The 15,188-nt window shown below is 42.9% G+C and overlaps 1 protein-coding gene across 1 annotated transcript; it reads right to left on the bottom strand.

Moving 5' to 3' along the window:
* Window positions 1-13,241: 13,241 nt before the first annotated feature.
* LOC127104429 (uncharacterized) lies at window positions 13,242-13,889 on the bottom strand. Its single transcript, XM_051041612.1, has 2 exons — window positions 13,741-13,889; window positions 13,242-13,653 (listed from the first exon to the last, which is right to left on the bottom strand). The coding sequence occupies exons 1-2, from the start codon at window positions 13,887-13,889 to the stop codon at window positions 13,242-13,244; spliced, it is 561 nt and encodes a 186-aa protein (XP_050897569.1).
* Window positions 13,890-15,188: the final 1,299 nt, after the last annotated feature.

The raw sequence follows: 15,188 nt of genomic DNA, 5'->3' as shown, positions 1-15,188 counted from the left end.
AGGAATGTACCTGTCCGAAGGTAGCACCTGAGAAAGGGAGTAGCCGTATACTAGACTACCATTCAGGAATGTACCTGTCCGAAGGTAGCACCTGAGAAAGGGAGTAGCCGTATACTAGACTACCATTCAGGAATGTACCTGTCCGAAGGTAGCACCTGAGAAAGGGAGTAGCCGTATACTAGACTACCATTCAGGAATGTACCTGTCCGAAGGTAGCACCTGAGAAGATGGAGGTTTAACTTGGTCGTACATCAAACCATACTTGAGTTGTTGAAGATCAGACTGGATCGTACGTTAGATCGTATCTGAGTTGAAAGAGTCATATGTTGAGCTGAATCAGAATGAACCATATGTTAGGCTGTATCTGTATACGTTGTACTTGCAATAAATGTCTGGGATGGGCTTAAAGATGCCATCGCTAGGAGGATATCGAAGTGTTGTCAGAATGAATGTTCCCCTGAATTGCATCTGGAATATGTATCTGAATCTTGTATGTGATTGATAAAGGCGTCTGCCTGAATGAGCCTTTTACTTTGACTATATCAGGAGGATGATTAACCTGCAAAGAAAAGTTAGCTTTATGCCATGTCATGATGCATGAGATGTTTTATGCTTTCGAAAATAAATGCGAATGTTGTATGCAGGCGTATGCTGCGAAATGATGTAATGAGTTATGCGTATGAGAAGTTCTGCTTGGGGACTCTACTGGGGAAAATAAATCCCCATCTACTGATTGGAGATATTCGTGTTGAGGACCCTCTCTCGGCTGGGGGTTCTGATTTCTGTCTGATGGTAGAGATATTCAACAGAGCCTGGCTAGGGATGGATGAGATGATCAATCTGCCTGATGAGGCCGACCTCTGTTGGGGAATAGCTGGCTGTGCCGGGGAATACTGCCAACTTCTTCTGGGGAAAAACAGGCTTGCTGGGGGAAGAGAATTGGTAGTGGATTCATCGGAAGCATGATTAGACCTTTTCCTTGATCCTGAAGTCTTGTAGTAATTGCTATTGCTATTCTATGCATGTATTTTGGTAAACATTGGTCATATTCAAATGCATATATTAATTCAAATTAAATCAATGGGCGTTTACGCAAACAAAACAGAAAGTAAAAAACAAAGCATCTTTTTTGAAAGAGGGTTGTATTGATTTTTGAAAGAAGGCCTATAAACAGGCAAATTGTGTACAAGGAGACAGAAATCCTAGTAAGAGGAAATTGTCAAAAACAAAGAGACAGCTATGCAGAAAAAGTCCTATTGATTTTAAGTCTACTACTGCCATTATGTCTTCAAGCATCTCATCCCCTGCTGTCGGATAGAAGTGATTGGCTTGGTCAGTCCCTGGAACTTGGATGAAAGTTGACTGAGAACGGGACATAGTCATGCGCTTTAATCCCTAATTTTTGCCTGGACCGCCTTTTCAGGTTTTCAGTCCACCAGGATACCCTTTTTTGCCCAAGCCGCCTTTTCAGGTTTTCGACTTGCCGGGTGTACATTTTTATATGTTTATCCCTAATTTTTGCCCGAACCCTTTTGGTTCGCCGGGATGCCCTTACTTTTGCCTAGGTACGTCGACCTAGCGGGTCTCTTTTATGCGTAGTATTTTTTAACTATGTCCGCGTTCACGGGATGCGGGAAGTCTTCGCCATCCATTGTAGCAAGTATCATGGCTCCACCAGAGAATACCTTCTTAACTACAAATGGCCCTTCGTATGTGGGAGTCCATTTGCCTCTGGGATCACCTTGGGGTAGAATGATACGCTTGATCACCAAGTCACCAATTTGATACACCTGTCTCTTGACTCTTTTGTTAAATGCCTGGGTCATGCGCTTCTGATATATCTGCCCATGACAAACAGCCGCAAGTCTCTTTTCATCAATCAAATTTATCTGATCGAGTCGTGTCTGAATCCATTCATCTTCATCTAAGCCCGCCTCTTTCATGATTCTTAGAGAGGGAATCTGGACTTCCACTGGTAAAACGGCTTCCGTTCCATAGACTAAAGAGAAAGGAGTTGCCCCTGTCGAAGTGCGTACTGAAGTGCGATAACCGTGAAGGGCAAACGGTAACATCTCATGCCAGTCTTTGTACGTTACCGTCATCTTTTGTATGATCTTCTTGATGTTCTTATTAGCAGCCTCTACGGCGCCATTCATCTTTGGTCGATACGGAGAAGAGTTGTGATGCTTAATTTTGAACTGCGTGCAGAGTTCAGTAATCATCTTGTTGTTCAAATTAGTACCATTGTCGGTGATAATCCTTTCAGGGATGCCATATCGACAAATAAGACTATTCTTGATGAACCGTGCCACCACATTCTTGGTGACAGAAGCGAATGAGGCTGCCTCTACCCACTTTGTGAAGTAATCAATGGCGACGAGAATGAAGCGATGTCCATTAGAAGCCATAGGTTTAATCTCTCCGATCATGTCGATGCCCCACATTGCAAAGGGCCAAGGAGCTGTCAACACGTTCAATGGAGCAGGAGGCACATGTACTTTGTCCGCATAGATCTGACACTTGTGACAGGTTCTAGAGTGATGGTGGCAATCTGCTTCCATGGTAGACCAATAATACCCTGATCTCAGAATCTTCTTGGCCATTGTATGTCCATTAGAATGAGTCCCAAAAATACCGTCATGCATGTCTTCCATAATCCTTTCTGCTTCCTTTTTATCCACACAGCGAAGCAGAGTCGAATCATGATTACGTTTGTATAACACTCCGTTACTCAGAAAGAATTTAGCGGAGAACTTCCTCAGGAATTTTCTGTCCTTGATGGATGCCCCTTTAGGGTATTCCTGAGCTTCTAAATATCTTCTTACGTCGTGGAACCAAGGTTTCTCCTGTACCTTCTCAGTGTTAAGTCCATAACAGTAAGCTGGTTCATCTAACCGTCCGATGGTAATCATGGGAGCTTCGCTGCCCCATCTGACTCTGAACATAGATGACATGGTAGCTAATGCGTCTGCCAACTGGTTCTCCTCTCGTGGAATATGTTCAAATGTTACCTCTTCAAAGTATGGGATTAATGTCATCACTTGCTCTCGATAAGGGATGAGATTTGGATGTTTAGTATCCCATTCCCCGTTGATCTGACTGATTACCAAGGCCGAATCTCCGTACACTCTCAAAAACTTGATTCGCCAATCTATAGCAGCTTTGAGTCCAAAAATACATGCTTCATACTCAGCCATATTATTGGTACAATGAAAACATAGTCTAGCAGTGAGAGGTGTATGGTAGCCTCCGGGAGAAATGAGTACAACCCCCACACCATGGCCCAATGCATTAGAAGATCCATCAAAGACCATAGTCCATCGGGATCCCCATTCGGGTCCTTCATCTGGTTTAGGTTTCTCATTATCCGTAACAAACATGACATCCTCATCTGGGAACTCAAAATTCATAGATTGGTAATCATCCACCGCTTGATGAGCCAAATGATCAGCCAGCACGCTTCCTTTGATTGCTTTCTGGGTAGTGTACTGGATATCGTACTCTGTTAAGATCATCTGCCATCTCGCTATTCTTCCGGAGAGGGCAGGCTTCTCGAACATGTATTTGATGGGATCCATCCTAGAAATCAACAAAGTGGTGTGATTCAACATATACTGTCTTAGTCGGCGAGCAGCCCAGGCCAAAGCACAGCAAGTTCTCTCGAGCAGCGAGTATCTTGTTTCACAGTCGGTAAACTTTTTGCTAAGGTAGTATATGGCATGCTCTTTTCGACCAGACTCGTCATGTTGCCCCAACACACACCCCATTGAATTTTCTAACACGGTCAAATACATGATTAGAGGTCTTCCTTCAACTGGTGGTATCAGAATTGGCGGTTCTTGAAGGTACTTCTTGATTTTGTCAAAAGCTTCTTGGCATTCGTCATTCCATATCATTTCTTGATTTTTTCTCAGTAATTTGAAGATGGGTTTGCAGGTAGCGGTCAAGTGGGAGATAAATCGAGCAATGTAGTTCAAGCGTCCCAAGAAACCTCTGACTTCTTTCTCTGTACGGGGAACTGGCATTTCTTGAATAGCCCTCACTTTAGCCGGGTCAACCTCAATTCCTTTACCGCTGACAATAAAGCCCAAGAGTTTACCGGATCTCACTCCAAAAGTGCATTTGTTCGGATTCAATCTCAACTTGTACTTCTTCAGCCTCTCGAACAGTTTGTATAAATGATCGAGATGCTCTTCTTCAGTATGAGATCTAGCTATCATGTCATCCACATATACTTCTATCTCATGATGAATCATATCATGGAACAAAACCACCATAGCACGCTGGTATGTTGCCCCGGCGTTCTTTAGACCAAATGGCATTACTTTGTAACAGAAAGTACCCCATTGCGTCACAAACGTAGTTTTCTCCATGTCCTCAGGTGCCATCTTAATTTGATTGTAACCTGAGAAACCATCCATGAAGGAGAATACTTTGTGTTGAGCGGTGTTATCTACCAGAACATCAATGTGCGGGAGTGGAAAGTCATCTTTGGGACTCGCTTTATTCAAATCTCTGTAATCCACACACATTCGCACCTTACCATCCTTCTTTGGCACTGGCACCACATTAGCAACCCATTGAGGATAAGAAGTAACCGCTAAGAAACCGGCATTGAATTGTTTCATAACCTCGGCTTTGATTTTCTCAGACATTTCGGGACGCATGCGGCGAACCTTTTGCTTAACGGGACGACAGTCTTCCTTCATGGGCAGACGATGCACTACTATGTCAGTATCTAATCCGGGCATGTCTTCATAAGACCAGGCGAAAACCTCTACATAGTCATGTAACATCCGAATCAATCTTTCTTTGACACTGTTTTCCAATCCTGCTCCTATTCTGACTTCTTTTCTTTCCACTTCAGTACCTAGATTTACGACTTCGAGTGACTCTTCATGCGGCTGTATAGTCCTTTCCTCTTGCAGTAACAGTCTGGCAAGCTCTCCAGGGACTTCACAATCTTCCTCACTTCCATCTTCGGCTTGGTAGATCGGATTTTCAAAGTCATAATGAACAGTAGCGGAATTATTGTCAATAGGATCCAGAGTGGATACGGATCTGCGATTTATGACGTGAGTGTGTGTAAGAATGCATAGCTTGTTTGAAAGACGACAGGAAAAATAAAGAGCGCAATATTTGAATGCGAAAAAGTCCATTGATTTATTGAATATGAATATGCTTATGAAATGACAAAACCCTTAACAAATTAGCTATTGTGCCCCGGGTATAGACACAATGCTTTAAGAGGTTCAATTGAAAAAATAAAGATTTGCAAAACTAAATGGACAATAGCAATTACTCCTGACTAAAGGAGATCGGGATAGTGTCTTCAGCCTTCCAATTATTGAGTCCGTCGCCAATTGTTGGGTAGATCCAGCTATCCAGGTCGCAATCATTGTCAGCATCTTCTACAACATTGATTTGATCTTTGACCATCTTCTCAAAGTTGAATCCCAGACCAGCTTTGTCAAACTTGTACGGTACGTTGATCAGTTGACCCCAGCCAGTACAGCCACCATCTTCGACCACAGCTTGAGCATCTTTCAGAGAAATCATAGCAGGAGGAGCTCGAATAACCTCGGGCACAAGGGGAGTTGGCTTAAGGACAGGATCGGGCGGAGAAACCATTTCAAATGACTGAGTTGGAGTCTCGAAGAATTCACCATCCATCTCAACGTATCTGAAGGTATGCACACTACTGACAATGTATTCTTCTTCCCCACACACAGTGACAATCTTTCCCTCTACTGGATATCTCAGCTTTTGATGGAGAGACGAAGTTACAGCACCTGCCCCATGAATCCAGGGGCGTCCCAACAAGCAGGAATAGGCGGGGCGAATGTTCATTACATGAAAGGTAGTGTTGAAGACTTGAGGTCCTATCTTGATAGGGAGAACAACTTCACCGTGGACAACACTCTTTGCACCATCGTAAGCACGCACCACAATGTCACTAGGATTCAATTCAATGCCTTTACAGTCAAGTTTATCGAGCACGACTTTCGGTAGCACATTCAAGGAAGAGCCATTATCGATCAACACATGAGCCAAAGTGACTCCCTTACACTCAATAGAAATATGCAGGGCCTTATCGTGGTTCCTTCCTGCTGGTGTCAGGTCAGCATTGGAAAAACCTAGGCCGTCGTCAACAGTCAGGTTAGCAACATAGTTTTCGAACTGATCGACGGAGGTCTCTTGAGGTACATGGGCAGTCTTCAGGAATTTTATCAAGGCATGGGCATGAGATTCGGAGGATAACAACAAGGACAACATCGAGATTTTGGAAGGAGTATGCCCCAACTGTTCTACCACATCGAAATCACTCTTGCGGATGATTTTCAGCATTTCTTCCATTTCTCGTTTGGCAACATCTTCAGTAGTAGCTTTGATCGGTGTCTCTGACTGAGAAGGGTTGACTGGTTCTTTTCCTCGGTTTTCGGGAACCGGAGGTGAGATCTCTAGAGAGAAGATCCTTCCGCTTCGAGTAACTTTACTAGTCCCAACAATGTCATTAGGATTAGCAGAATTGCCAACTTGCTTTACACCATGGATGTAAACATCACCTCCATAATTCCACGGAATAGCTTTGCTTGAGGAATACGGGATCGGGCCAGGTGCAGTAATGATCAGGGGAGCTACTCTGGGTTCAGCAATAATCTTCACAGGTATTCTGGGAGCAGTAATCTTCACTGGAACCTTGGACCTTGCAATCACAGATACTTCTTCAACAGGGTTTTCCGTCTTAGAAATCCTTTCAAAGAGAACTGTACGATCGTCTATCAGCTGTTGAATACCATTCTTCAATTTCAAACAGTCCTCGGGCCGGAGTATGCAGAGATTGCAATCTTCAGTACAACCTGGAAATAAACCAGCTTGCAATAAATTCCTCTTTATAATTGGGAGAGGAGATGTTAAGTCTGCTACAGTAGTGATGAGAGGATTGTCATCGAGAGCATTAACAACCTTGTCATGATTAGGCATAGGAGCGGTGATGACATTAGGAGTCTCCGGAGGCTCGAACTCAATTTCCCCAGCGTCGATCATGTCCTGAATTTTATTCTTTAACAGCCAACAATCGTTTGTATCGTGCCCGGGGCTATCGGAGTGATATGCACACCTGGCATTGGGATTATAACGAGGCGAAGCAGTGTTGACATTTGCAGGAGGACCTCTGAGAGTGATTAAATTTACCTTCAGCATACTTTGCAGTGCTTGTGCTAAAGTCATATTGAGCTTGGTAAACTGCCTTCTTGGTCTGTCTTGTCTTTGCTGGAAGTTTTGAGCCGGCGGGGCTGCGATTGTCACTGCTCCAACGGCATGGTCACCATTTTTCTTACTATGATTCTTCTGACCATACACAGCATTCGATTCATTCTTCCCATGATAGGATTTCTTACTGCTTGTAGAAGTAGCTGCCTGTAACTTTCCACTTCGAATGCCGCTCTCCACCCGTTCACCTGTCAGTATAAGTTCAGTGAAACCTGATGAAGAACTCCCCAGTAGGTGGCTGTAGAATGGGCCAGTCAGGGTACCCATGAACAGGTCTACTAATTCTCGGTCAGTCATAGGGGGTTTGACCCTGCCAGCCAAATCTCTCCATTTCTGAGCATACTCTTTGAAGCTTTCTTTAGATCCCATGGCCATGTTCTGCAACTGTAGCCGAGTAGGTGCTAATTCAGAATTGTACTGGTACTGCTTATAGAAAGCCGTTGCCAAATCAGTCCAGGTGCGGATGTCAGAGCTCTCGAGCTGATAATACCATTCCAACTGAGTGCCAGACAGACTTTCTTGGAAGAAGTGGATCCACAGTTTCTTATCAGTGGTATGCGGCTGAATCTTTCTCACATAAGCTCTCAGATGCATCTGAGGACAAGACGCACCATCGTACTTAGTGAAAGTGGGGATTTTGAATTTGCGAGGAATGGTCACATCGGAAACCAGACCCAGACTTTCGAAATCCAGACCAGGTGTCTTCTGACCCTCCATGGCTAGCATGCGTTCTTCCAGCAGTTTGTACTTATCATCTCTTGGAGAGTACTGTTCATTTTCATACTCTTCATCCTCATCCTCAGGGTTAGAGAAATCAGGATTCTCCTCCTCTGAATCAATTTCCGCCCCCTCTTCTGGACCATTCGGGACTCCAAATTTGATTCCCGTAGCCTGTCCTTTACGCCTTCTGCCCGGGTTAATGAAACTCACAGCTTTCTTGTCCTTCTTCTTTTCGGCCAAAAGAGCCTTCAGTTCCTCCTGCCCCTTGGATAAGCTTAGCATCATCTCCTTGAACTGAGCATTCTGAGTCTGGAGATCTTTGACAGTCTGTTCGAGATCCATTTTTCTGTTTAAGAGGTAGACCGTGAGAATATGGTCCTTTGGAATACCTGTTATGCAATGTTATGTTATGTGATGCAATGCATGAAATGTTTTCAAGGACTTTTGGAATTTAACTTTGCATAAATCCCCAACAAGGGAGAAATGTTTATTACCAATATTTTTTGATCAATGTTCATTACAAAAGGAATAATAGTAAAATACAGTGAAAGCTCAAGTCTCCCAGGGGCGACTTCTTTTTGGGCGAAGATATGCATTGAGTCTTCGTTCCTCATTAAGCTGACTGGTGAGCTCTAATACTTTCTTCCTTTCTGCATTGAACTGAGCTTCGAAAGTATCTCTCTCTTCTCTCAACTGGGTCCAGGATCTTTTCAATTCCTCAACATCAGTAGGCATATCTGGGTAAGGAATGATCTGGGAAGTACCTCCTTCGACCTCTGATTCAACAATCAATGGTCCGACTGCGAGGTATGGCATGACAAGTTTGCGAGCTCTGGCGCGTACCCATCTGAGATAAGGCTCCATAGGAATAGAATTTTTCTTGCCTAAATTGCTTCTTTGCACCATGCCCCAAGCTCGTACAAACTTTTGACGGAGATTTTGAGGGTCATTGTCATAGTCGAACACTGTACCTCGAATAATCATTTCATGTGGACCATCTCTTCGGGCATACCCAAACTGGCGTAGGGCTAAGGCAGGATTATAAGTAATACCTCCTCTTATCCCCAGGAGTGGTACATTAGGGAATTCTCCACAACGGTCGATGATGATAACATTTTCTTTGAGGTTAGAACACCACCGGATGTCTAAATGGGAGAGTGCCATCATCCTTTGGGACCATTTCAGATTTTGATCATTCTTCAAGACTGATTGAGGGAGGTGCGAAATAAACCACCTAGACAACAACGGTACGCAGCACATGAGAGTCCCTTGCTTCTTCATAGTACGAGTGTGAAGGGAATGCAAGACATCTCCAAGCAAGGTAGGCACAGGGTTATGAGTGAGGAATATCTTAATAGCATTCATGTCTATGAATTGGTCTGGATTAGGGAATAACACCAAACCATAGATTAGCAATGCTAGAACATCTTCAAAAGCATGGACATTCATAACTTTTAGGAATTCTCGGGCCTTACTTATCAGAAATTTGGCAAGTAAACCTTTAATTCCACTTCTTGTTACCCAATTGGTCTCAATGTCAGATTTCGTCATGTGTAAAGCTGCGGCAACTTCTTCAGACTTTGGCATCTTTTCTAAACCACTGAAAGGTATTTGATCCAGGATAGGTATCCCGAGCAGCTGGGAAAATTCTTCTAATGTGGGTACCAACTGATAATCTGGGAAAGTGAAGCAATGATGTTTAGGATCGACGAACTGGAATAGGACTCTCATCATATCTTCTTTGAAACCAGTGGTAACTAAGTTGAGAAGATGACCATGTTTCTTGTTGAACTGAGCATGATCGGGGAGTTCTGACACCAAATCCTTGAGTTGAGGAGAGATTGCTACAAGATTGATCCGGATAGTCTTCCTGGAAGCCATAACCTGTTCAAAGAGCAAAGCTAAATTCCTAAGTCCTTGAAATGGTTAGTATGACGATGTTATGATGTTATGATGTTATGATGTTATGCAAGCACAAGCATGTCACACAACAATTATTCCTAAGTTTTAAGGCTTGCATGAGTTCCATAGGTAAGTACCCTCCCCACTGAAGTTTGGTTGGTTCAACCTGTCCTAGAATATTAACCGGGTTCTAGAAGGATCTCAGATCATCGACCTTTCTTTAGGTCCACCTCAGTGCAACACCAAGTGGTTGACCGAAGCTTTCCTAAAGTCCAATCTCAAAGAGTGTAGCATCGAGTATCAACCAACCTCAGTCGGAACCGAAATCAGTTATCTCACTACTTTCTAATGGCTAGGATGAGTCAATTAGGGTTCTAAAGGTCTGGTTAATGTTTTGATGACACCACGCGGAAGCCAAATTTTTCCTCAAGTAACATGAGGAACATCAGGACAACCAAAGTGTCGCATTAACCGTAGCCATCATTTTAACCATTCCAGTATACGCCGGATAGTCGCGATGATCTATTGCTACTTACCTAAGGTACACTAGATCCGGGTGTAGGATCTTTCACTCAGACAATCCCTTAAAACGAAAGAACAAATTAAAACATAAATGATTTTTTTAAGATGGACCTCTCAATAGAGTCCCCAGCAGAGTCGCCAGTTCTGTCATACGGTGAACTGACTTTATTTGGATTTGTAATCGCAATGTCGCGGTTAGCAAGAGTCGCCACCGACTTTTCTTTTATCCCATAAGGAAAGGCGGAAAAGAACAGGAAAGACCTTAATTTAGATTCTTAGGTTCGGGAGGTACTTTATACAAAGGGAAGGTATTAGCACCCTTTGTATCCATGGTTATCCATGGGCTCTTAATTGCTCAATCATTTATGTTTTTTTTTAGTTTGAAAAAGGTGGTTGAAAAGTGTATAAAAAGGTTTTGAAAACGAGAATTTAACTTTGTAATGATTCTTGCATGAATGTATACAAAGTGGTTATCTCGTATAGTCTTTTGAAAGTAGTTTAGAAAAATATAACTCGGCAATGATCCTAGTACGGATGTATGCTAAGTGGTGATTTTCTAAAAAGGATGTTTGAAAGGTGTGAGGTGTGAAAAGTATTTTTATTATGAATGAGCAATTAAGGTTACACCTGTCCGAGGTCTTTCCGGGCATTTCCTATCCTTATGAGGGTAAAACTGTCCTTACTATTGAGAAGTAAGTAGTTTTATCCTGGGGATGTAGAAGGGTCATCGTAGGGTCATCGATAGGTCATTGAAGGCAACAGTGGTGAGGATACCTTAGCATTCGAAGGGACTATCATCATTTAACCGTAGGCTATACCGAAGGGTCATCGAGGGACAAAAATGGTATTTTCGAAGGCAACGTCCGAGGGACTATGATGATTTTACCGAAGGGTCTTTGCTAAGGATATCCCCATATTCGCGGGACATGACCGTAATATCGAAATTGTGGGGTAATAAAGAGAGGTCCGATATCATTTATTTAAAGTCCATGTATTAAGTTCATTAGGTAATTATGGTGATACCGCCTTAAATCGATACATTAAAATCAACACATTAAGGATCACTACATTAAAATTAATTAGGCAATCAATATGAATCTTCACATTAAAGTGAAACAATTTAGAATCCATCTCCATGAAAGCTTCCCATGCATAAAGCGGAGTACCTAGCCGGCTATTTCTTCGGAAGTATGCTAGCCTTTACACCATGAACACACGGATTAAAGCATCGAGACAAAATATAAGTGGAAATTGCACCATAAGATAAATATAACAGCCAGGAATTTAAGCCAAATAATGCAGGATTATCATCAGGTAAACATGAAATGGGCAGCAAAAGGGCAAAGCAGCCCCTGGCCTGGTCGCCTCTGCTTCGCCTAGCGAAGGCTCAGCGAAGGCTCGCTGCGGGCTCGCCTAGCGAGGAGCTAGCGAGCGGCCACGGGTTTGAAATTTGAGAACATTAGGACCTCAACCTGCAGCATGGCTTATGGCATCCAACACATAATTATAAGCACATTTAAATTCTCATGCAAAACTCCAAAATATTTATGAATTCGATTATAATATCCTCCCCAAATTAAGAACATGAAGTGGTACCATATGCCAAATGAGAGTACAAAACGATATCATATGCAAATTAAGACACTAAAGTGGTACCACATGCAAAATAAGGACACAAAGTGACAATCATGTGTAGATTAAGACCCTAAAATGATATCATATGCCAATTAAGAAACTAAAGCGATAATAGTGAGGCAAACCTGTTTGCAAATCGAGTTGCAACCTTGAATTGGCGAGCCGGATTGAGTTGGGCGACGGTAGCTTCGGAGCGGGTAAGCGGCCTTCAGGGTTTCCGCCTTCTGAACTCTTTGGATCAGCAGGGTTTCGGTGCTAGGGTTTTCTCGGGATCTCTGTGTGAGTGTCTCCGGGTGAGTGAGTCCGTCTCTGTGTGTGTTTTTTTTCGTAGCAGAGGAGCAGGTATTTATAGTAGAGGTAGTAGTGACCTAATGGGCTTAAAATGAGGTCCAAAAATCTCAAACTTCGCAAGCTTCGCTAGGCGAAGGAATTGCTCGCCTAGCGAGCAAACTAGGTCTGGGCCTTTTCCTGGATCTGACGCTTCGCTGGGCGAGTGCCATGACGAAGCATTCGCTAGGCGAAGGGATTGCTCGCCTAGCGAGCAAGCTATTTTGGGCCCCTTTTGGATCGGGCCTGTTGTGAGCTGGGCTTTTGTTCACTTGATGTCGGTGCCTTGCAGAATAAGTCGGAGGGTCTTGAGAAATGCTTTGTAATACCAACGGGCAAATTTTGGGGTATGACAATAAGATATGGGCCACATACACTTAAGTGGGCTTTTTAGCTTATAGCCCACACAACTGGTTCTATAAATAGAACCCTTGTGCATAAGCATTTGCGCAGTTACAATTTTTCGTTTTCTCTCTCTCTCTCTCTCTCTCTCTCTCTCTCTCTCTCTCTCTCTCTCTCTCTCTCTCTCTCTCTCTCTCTCTCTCTCTCTCACTCAAAGCCTTCATTCGTAGCAGCTAGCACTGAGATTGAAGGAATCCGTTCGTGTGGACTGAGTAGAGGCGTTGTCATCGTTCAACGTTCGTGATCACTCTGTAGATCTATATCAAAGGTTTCAATCGTCACAAGAGGTAACGATTCTATCACTGATCATGCCCATTCATAAGGATCACTAAAGGAGAAAATTTTAAATTCCGCTGCGTTTTGGATTGCCCTTCTCCTTCACACCTTTCCTCCAGTTGAAGCTTGCTTAGGCTTCAGGAAATGAGTGTTGATATGTCCTTGTTTACCATAGTTGTAGCAAGTCACCACACTCTCTTTGTAATCAGTAACCAAATGTCCTGACTTCCCACACTTGTACACTTCTTCACATCACTCTTGCATTCACTGAAACGATGACCCAACTCACCGCACCTATAGCACTTAAGAGGAGTAGGGGCACCTCCCCCACTTGTCCTCTTACCACCAACAACTCTCTGTTTACCTTTATCAACTGGAGCACTATATGGCTTCCCACGGTTCAGATTCTGCTTTCCTCTTCTCTCGCTCAACTCCTTGTAGTGAGCCAACCAAGCCTTTCCACCATCCTCATAAATTCTACAGTTGTTTACCAACTCTGGAAACCTCTTTATCTGTTGGTATCCAATCTCCTGCTTAGTCTTAGGACGCAAACCATTCTCGAATTTGACACACTTAGAGAACTCAACAGTTGCCTCACTATAATGAGGGTAGAACTTAGCAAGTTCCACAAATATGGCAGCATACTCAATCTCCTTCTTCCCACGATAATCCTTAGAAAATTACTTTCTCAAAAATTCCCTACGGAACACAACCCAAGTTACAACTTCAACTGCAACATCCACCACCTGACGAGTGTTGATCCACCAGTCATCAGCTTCCTTAGCTAACATATGTGTACCGAACCACACCTTCTGTGCTTCAGAGAAATCCATCACTCTGAAAATCCTCTCAATCTCCTTGAGCCAAGTGTTCGCTCCATCAGGAGCGTACCTACCCTTGAAAGTAGGCAGATTGTTCCACTAGAGCTTCCCCAAATGTCGGAACTCGTCGTTCCCACCAACATTAGGCTGATTCTGCACAGCCGAAGCAATATCCTACAAAGCAGTAGCAATAGCAGTTTCGTTTCTTCCAACCATTTTCTATTTCACACCACCACCAACAACAATGGTTAAAGGGACAACATCGAAAATATTCAATTGTCACACCACACCGACTCAACAACTTGGCCGAACAGACCGACCTGCTCTGATACCACTATGTAATACCCTAAATTTTCCCCGCATAATTTTAAAACATTTATCAGAGTAAAACAATTCAACATACAATTTAGGATGCTACACTAGAACATACAATCAACTTGCTCACTCGAAAAGACATGTAACACTTGACATTTATAAAAATAGTAGTAATAAATACATGTCTGAATGTTAACTTTTATTAAGTAGCCGTGGAATAACAATAACAAACTGTCAACTCGCATATCCAACATCAACATAACATGTCATTATAAGAAATTTTAAAACATAACGAAAGACACAACGTTCCAAATTCCCCAGTGTTACACATCAGAGCAGACACCGCCATTAAAATAAAACGGAATACTTCATCTTCCACTCACATCTGAGCTCCTACAACGGATTATCCGCATGTTACCAACGTGGAGGAAACATTCAAATGGAAGGGGCGAGATATCATAATTATATAAAGGAAAGCATGATAATAAGTAAGCATCAGATTATCACATGCACATCACCTATTCCACAACATAATTCCACATAATCCACACAACAACTATCCATACATAATAGCAACATCACAATTATCCATACGGAACAACAACACAACAACTATCCAAATAGGATAACAACATAACATCCATCTCACATAACACCAACATAATAACCATCCGACATAATAACAACATAATCAACCATCCAACACAATAACAAATGCAACCAATGTACAATGCAACTCGACTCAACAACTCGACTCAATGCATGTGGTACCAATACGTGAACACTCGGGATCACCGCTTCAATCCTCGCCTCTTAGGATCAAAGCCACCAATTTATTACCATCACCTTCGATAACGACTCGTTAATTCCATCACCTTCGAAATCAGCTACCGGCCCAATCCACACAATGGGATTTGAGGCTCACCAACAATGCACCATTTCTATACTTTTGCTCACACACACCCAATACCTTAATTTATATCATTCTAAGGTAAC

The sequence above is a fragment of the Lathyrus oleraceus genome, chromosome 7, assembly GCF_024323335.1.
Source record: "Lathyrus oleraceus cultivar Zhongwan6 chromosome 7, CAAS_Psat_ZW6_1.0, whole genome shotgun sequence".
NCBI classification, from domain to species: domain Eukaryota; kingdom Viridiplantae; phylum Streptophyta; class Magnoliopsida; order Fabales; family Fabaceae; genus Lathyrus; species Lathyrus oleraceus.
Note: the sequence above shows the minus strand (reverse complement) of the source record. Positions and strands in the feature narration are given on the sequence as shown.

Bases quoted from the DNA above. Each gene is read 5' to 3' on its own strand.
- LOC127104429 (XM_051041612.1), bottom strand. From the start codon at position 13,889: ATGGATTTCTCTGAAGCACAGAAGGTGTGGTTCGGTACACATATGTTA. The intron at 13,654-13,740 runs GTAATTTTCTAA...CCCTCATTATAG, and splicing joins CGTAGGGAATTTTTGAGAAA to TGAGGCAACTGTTGAGTTCT.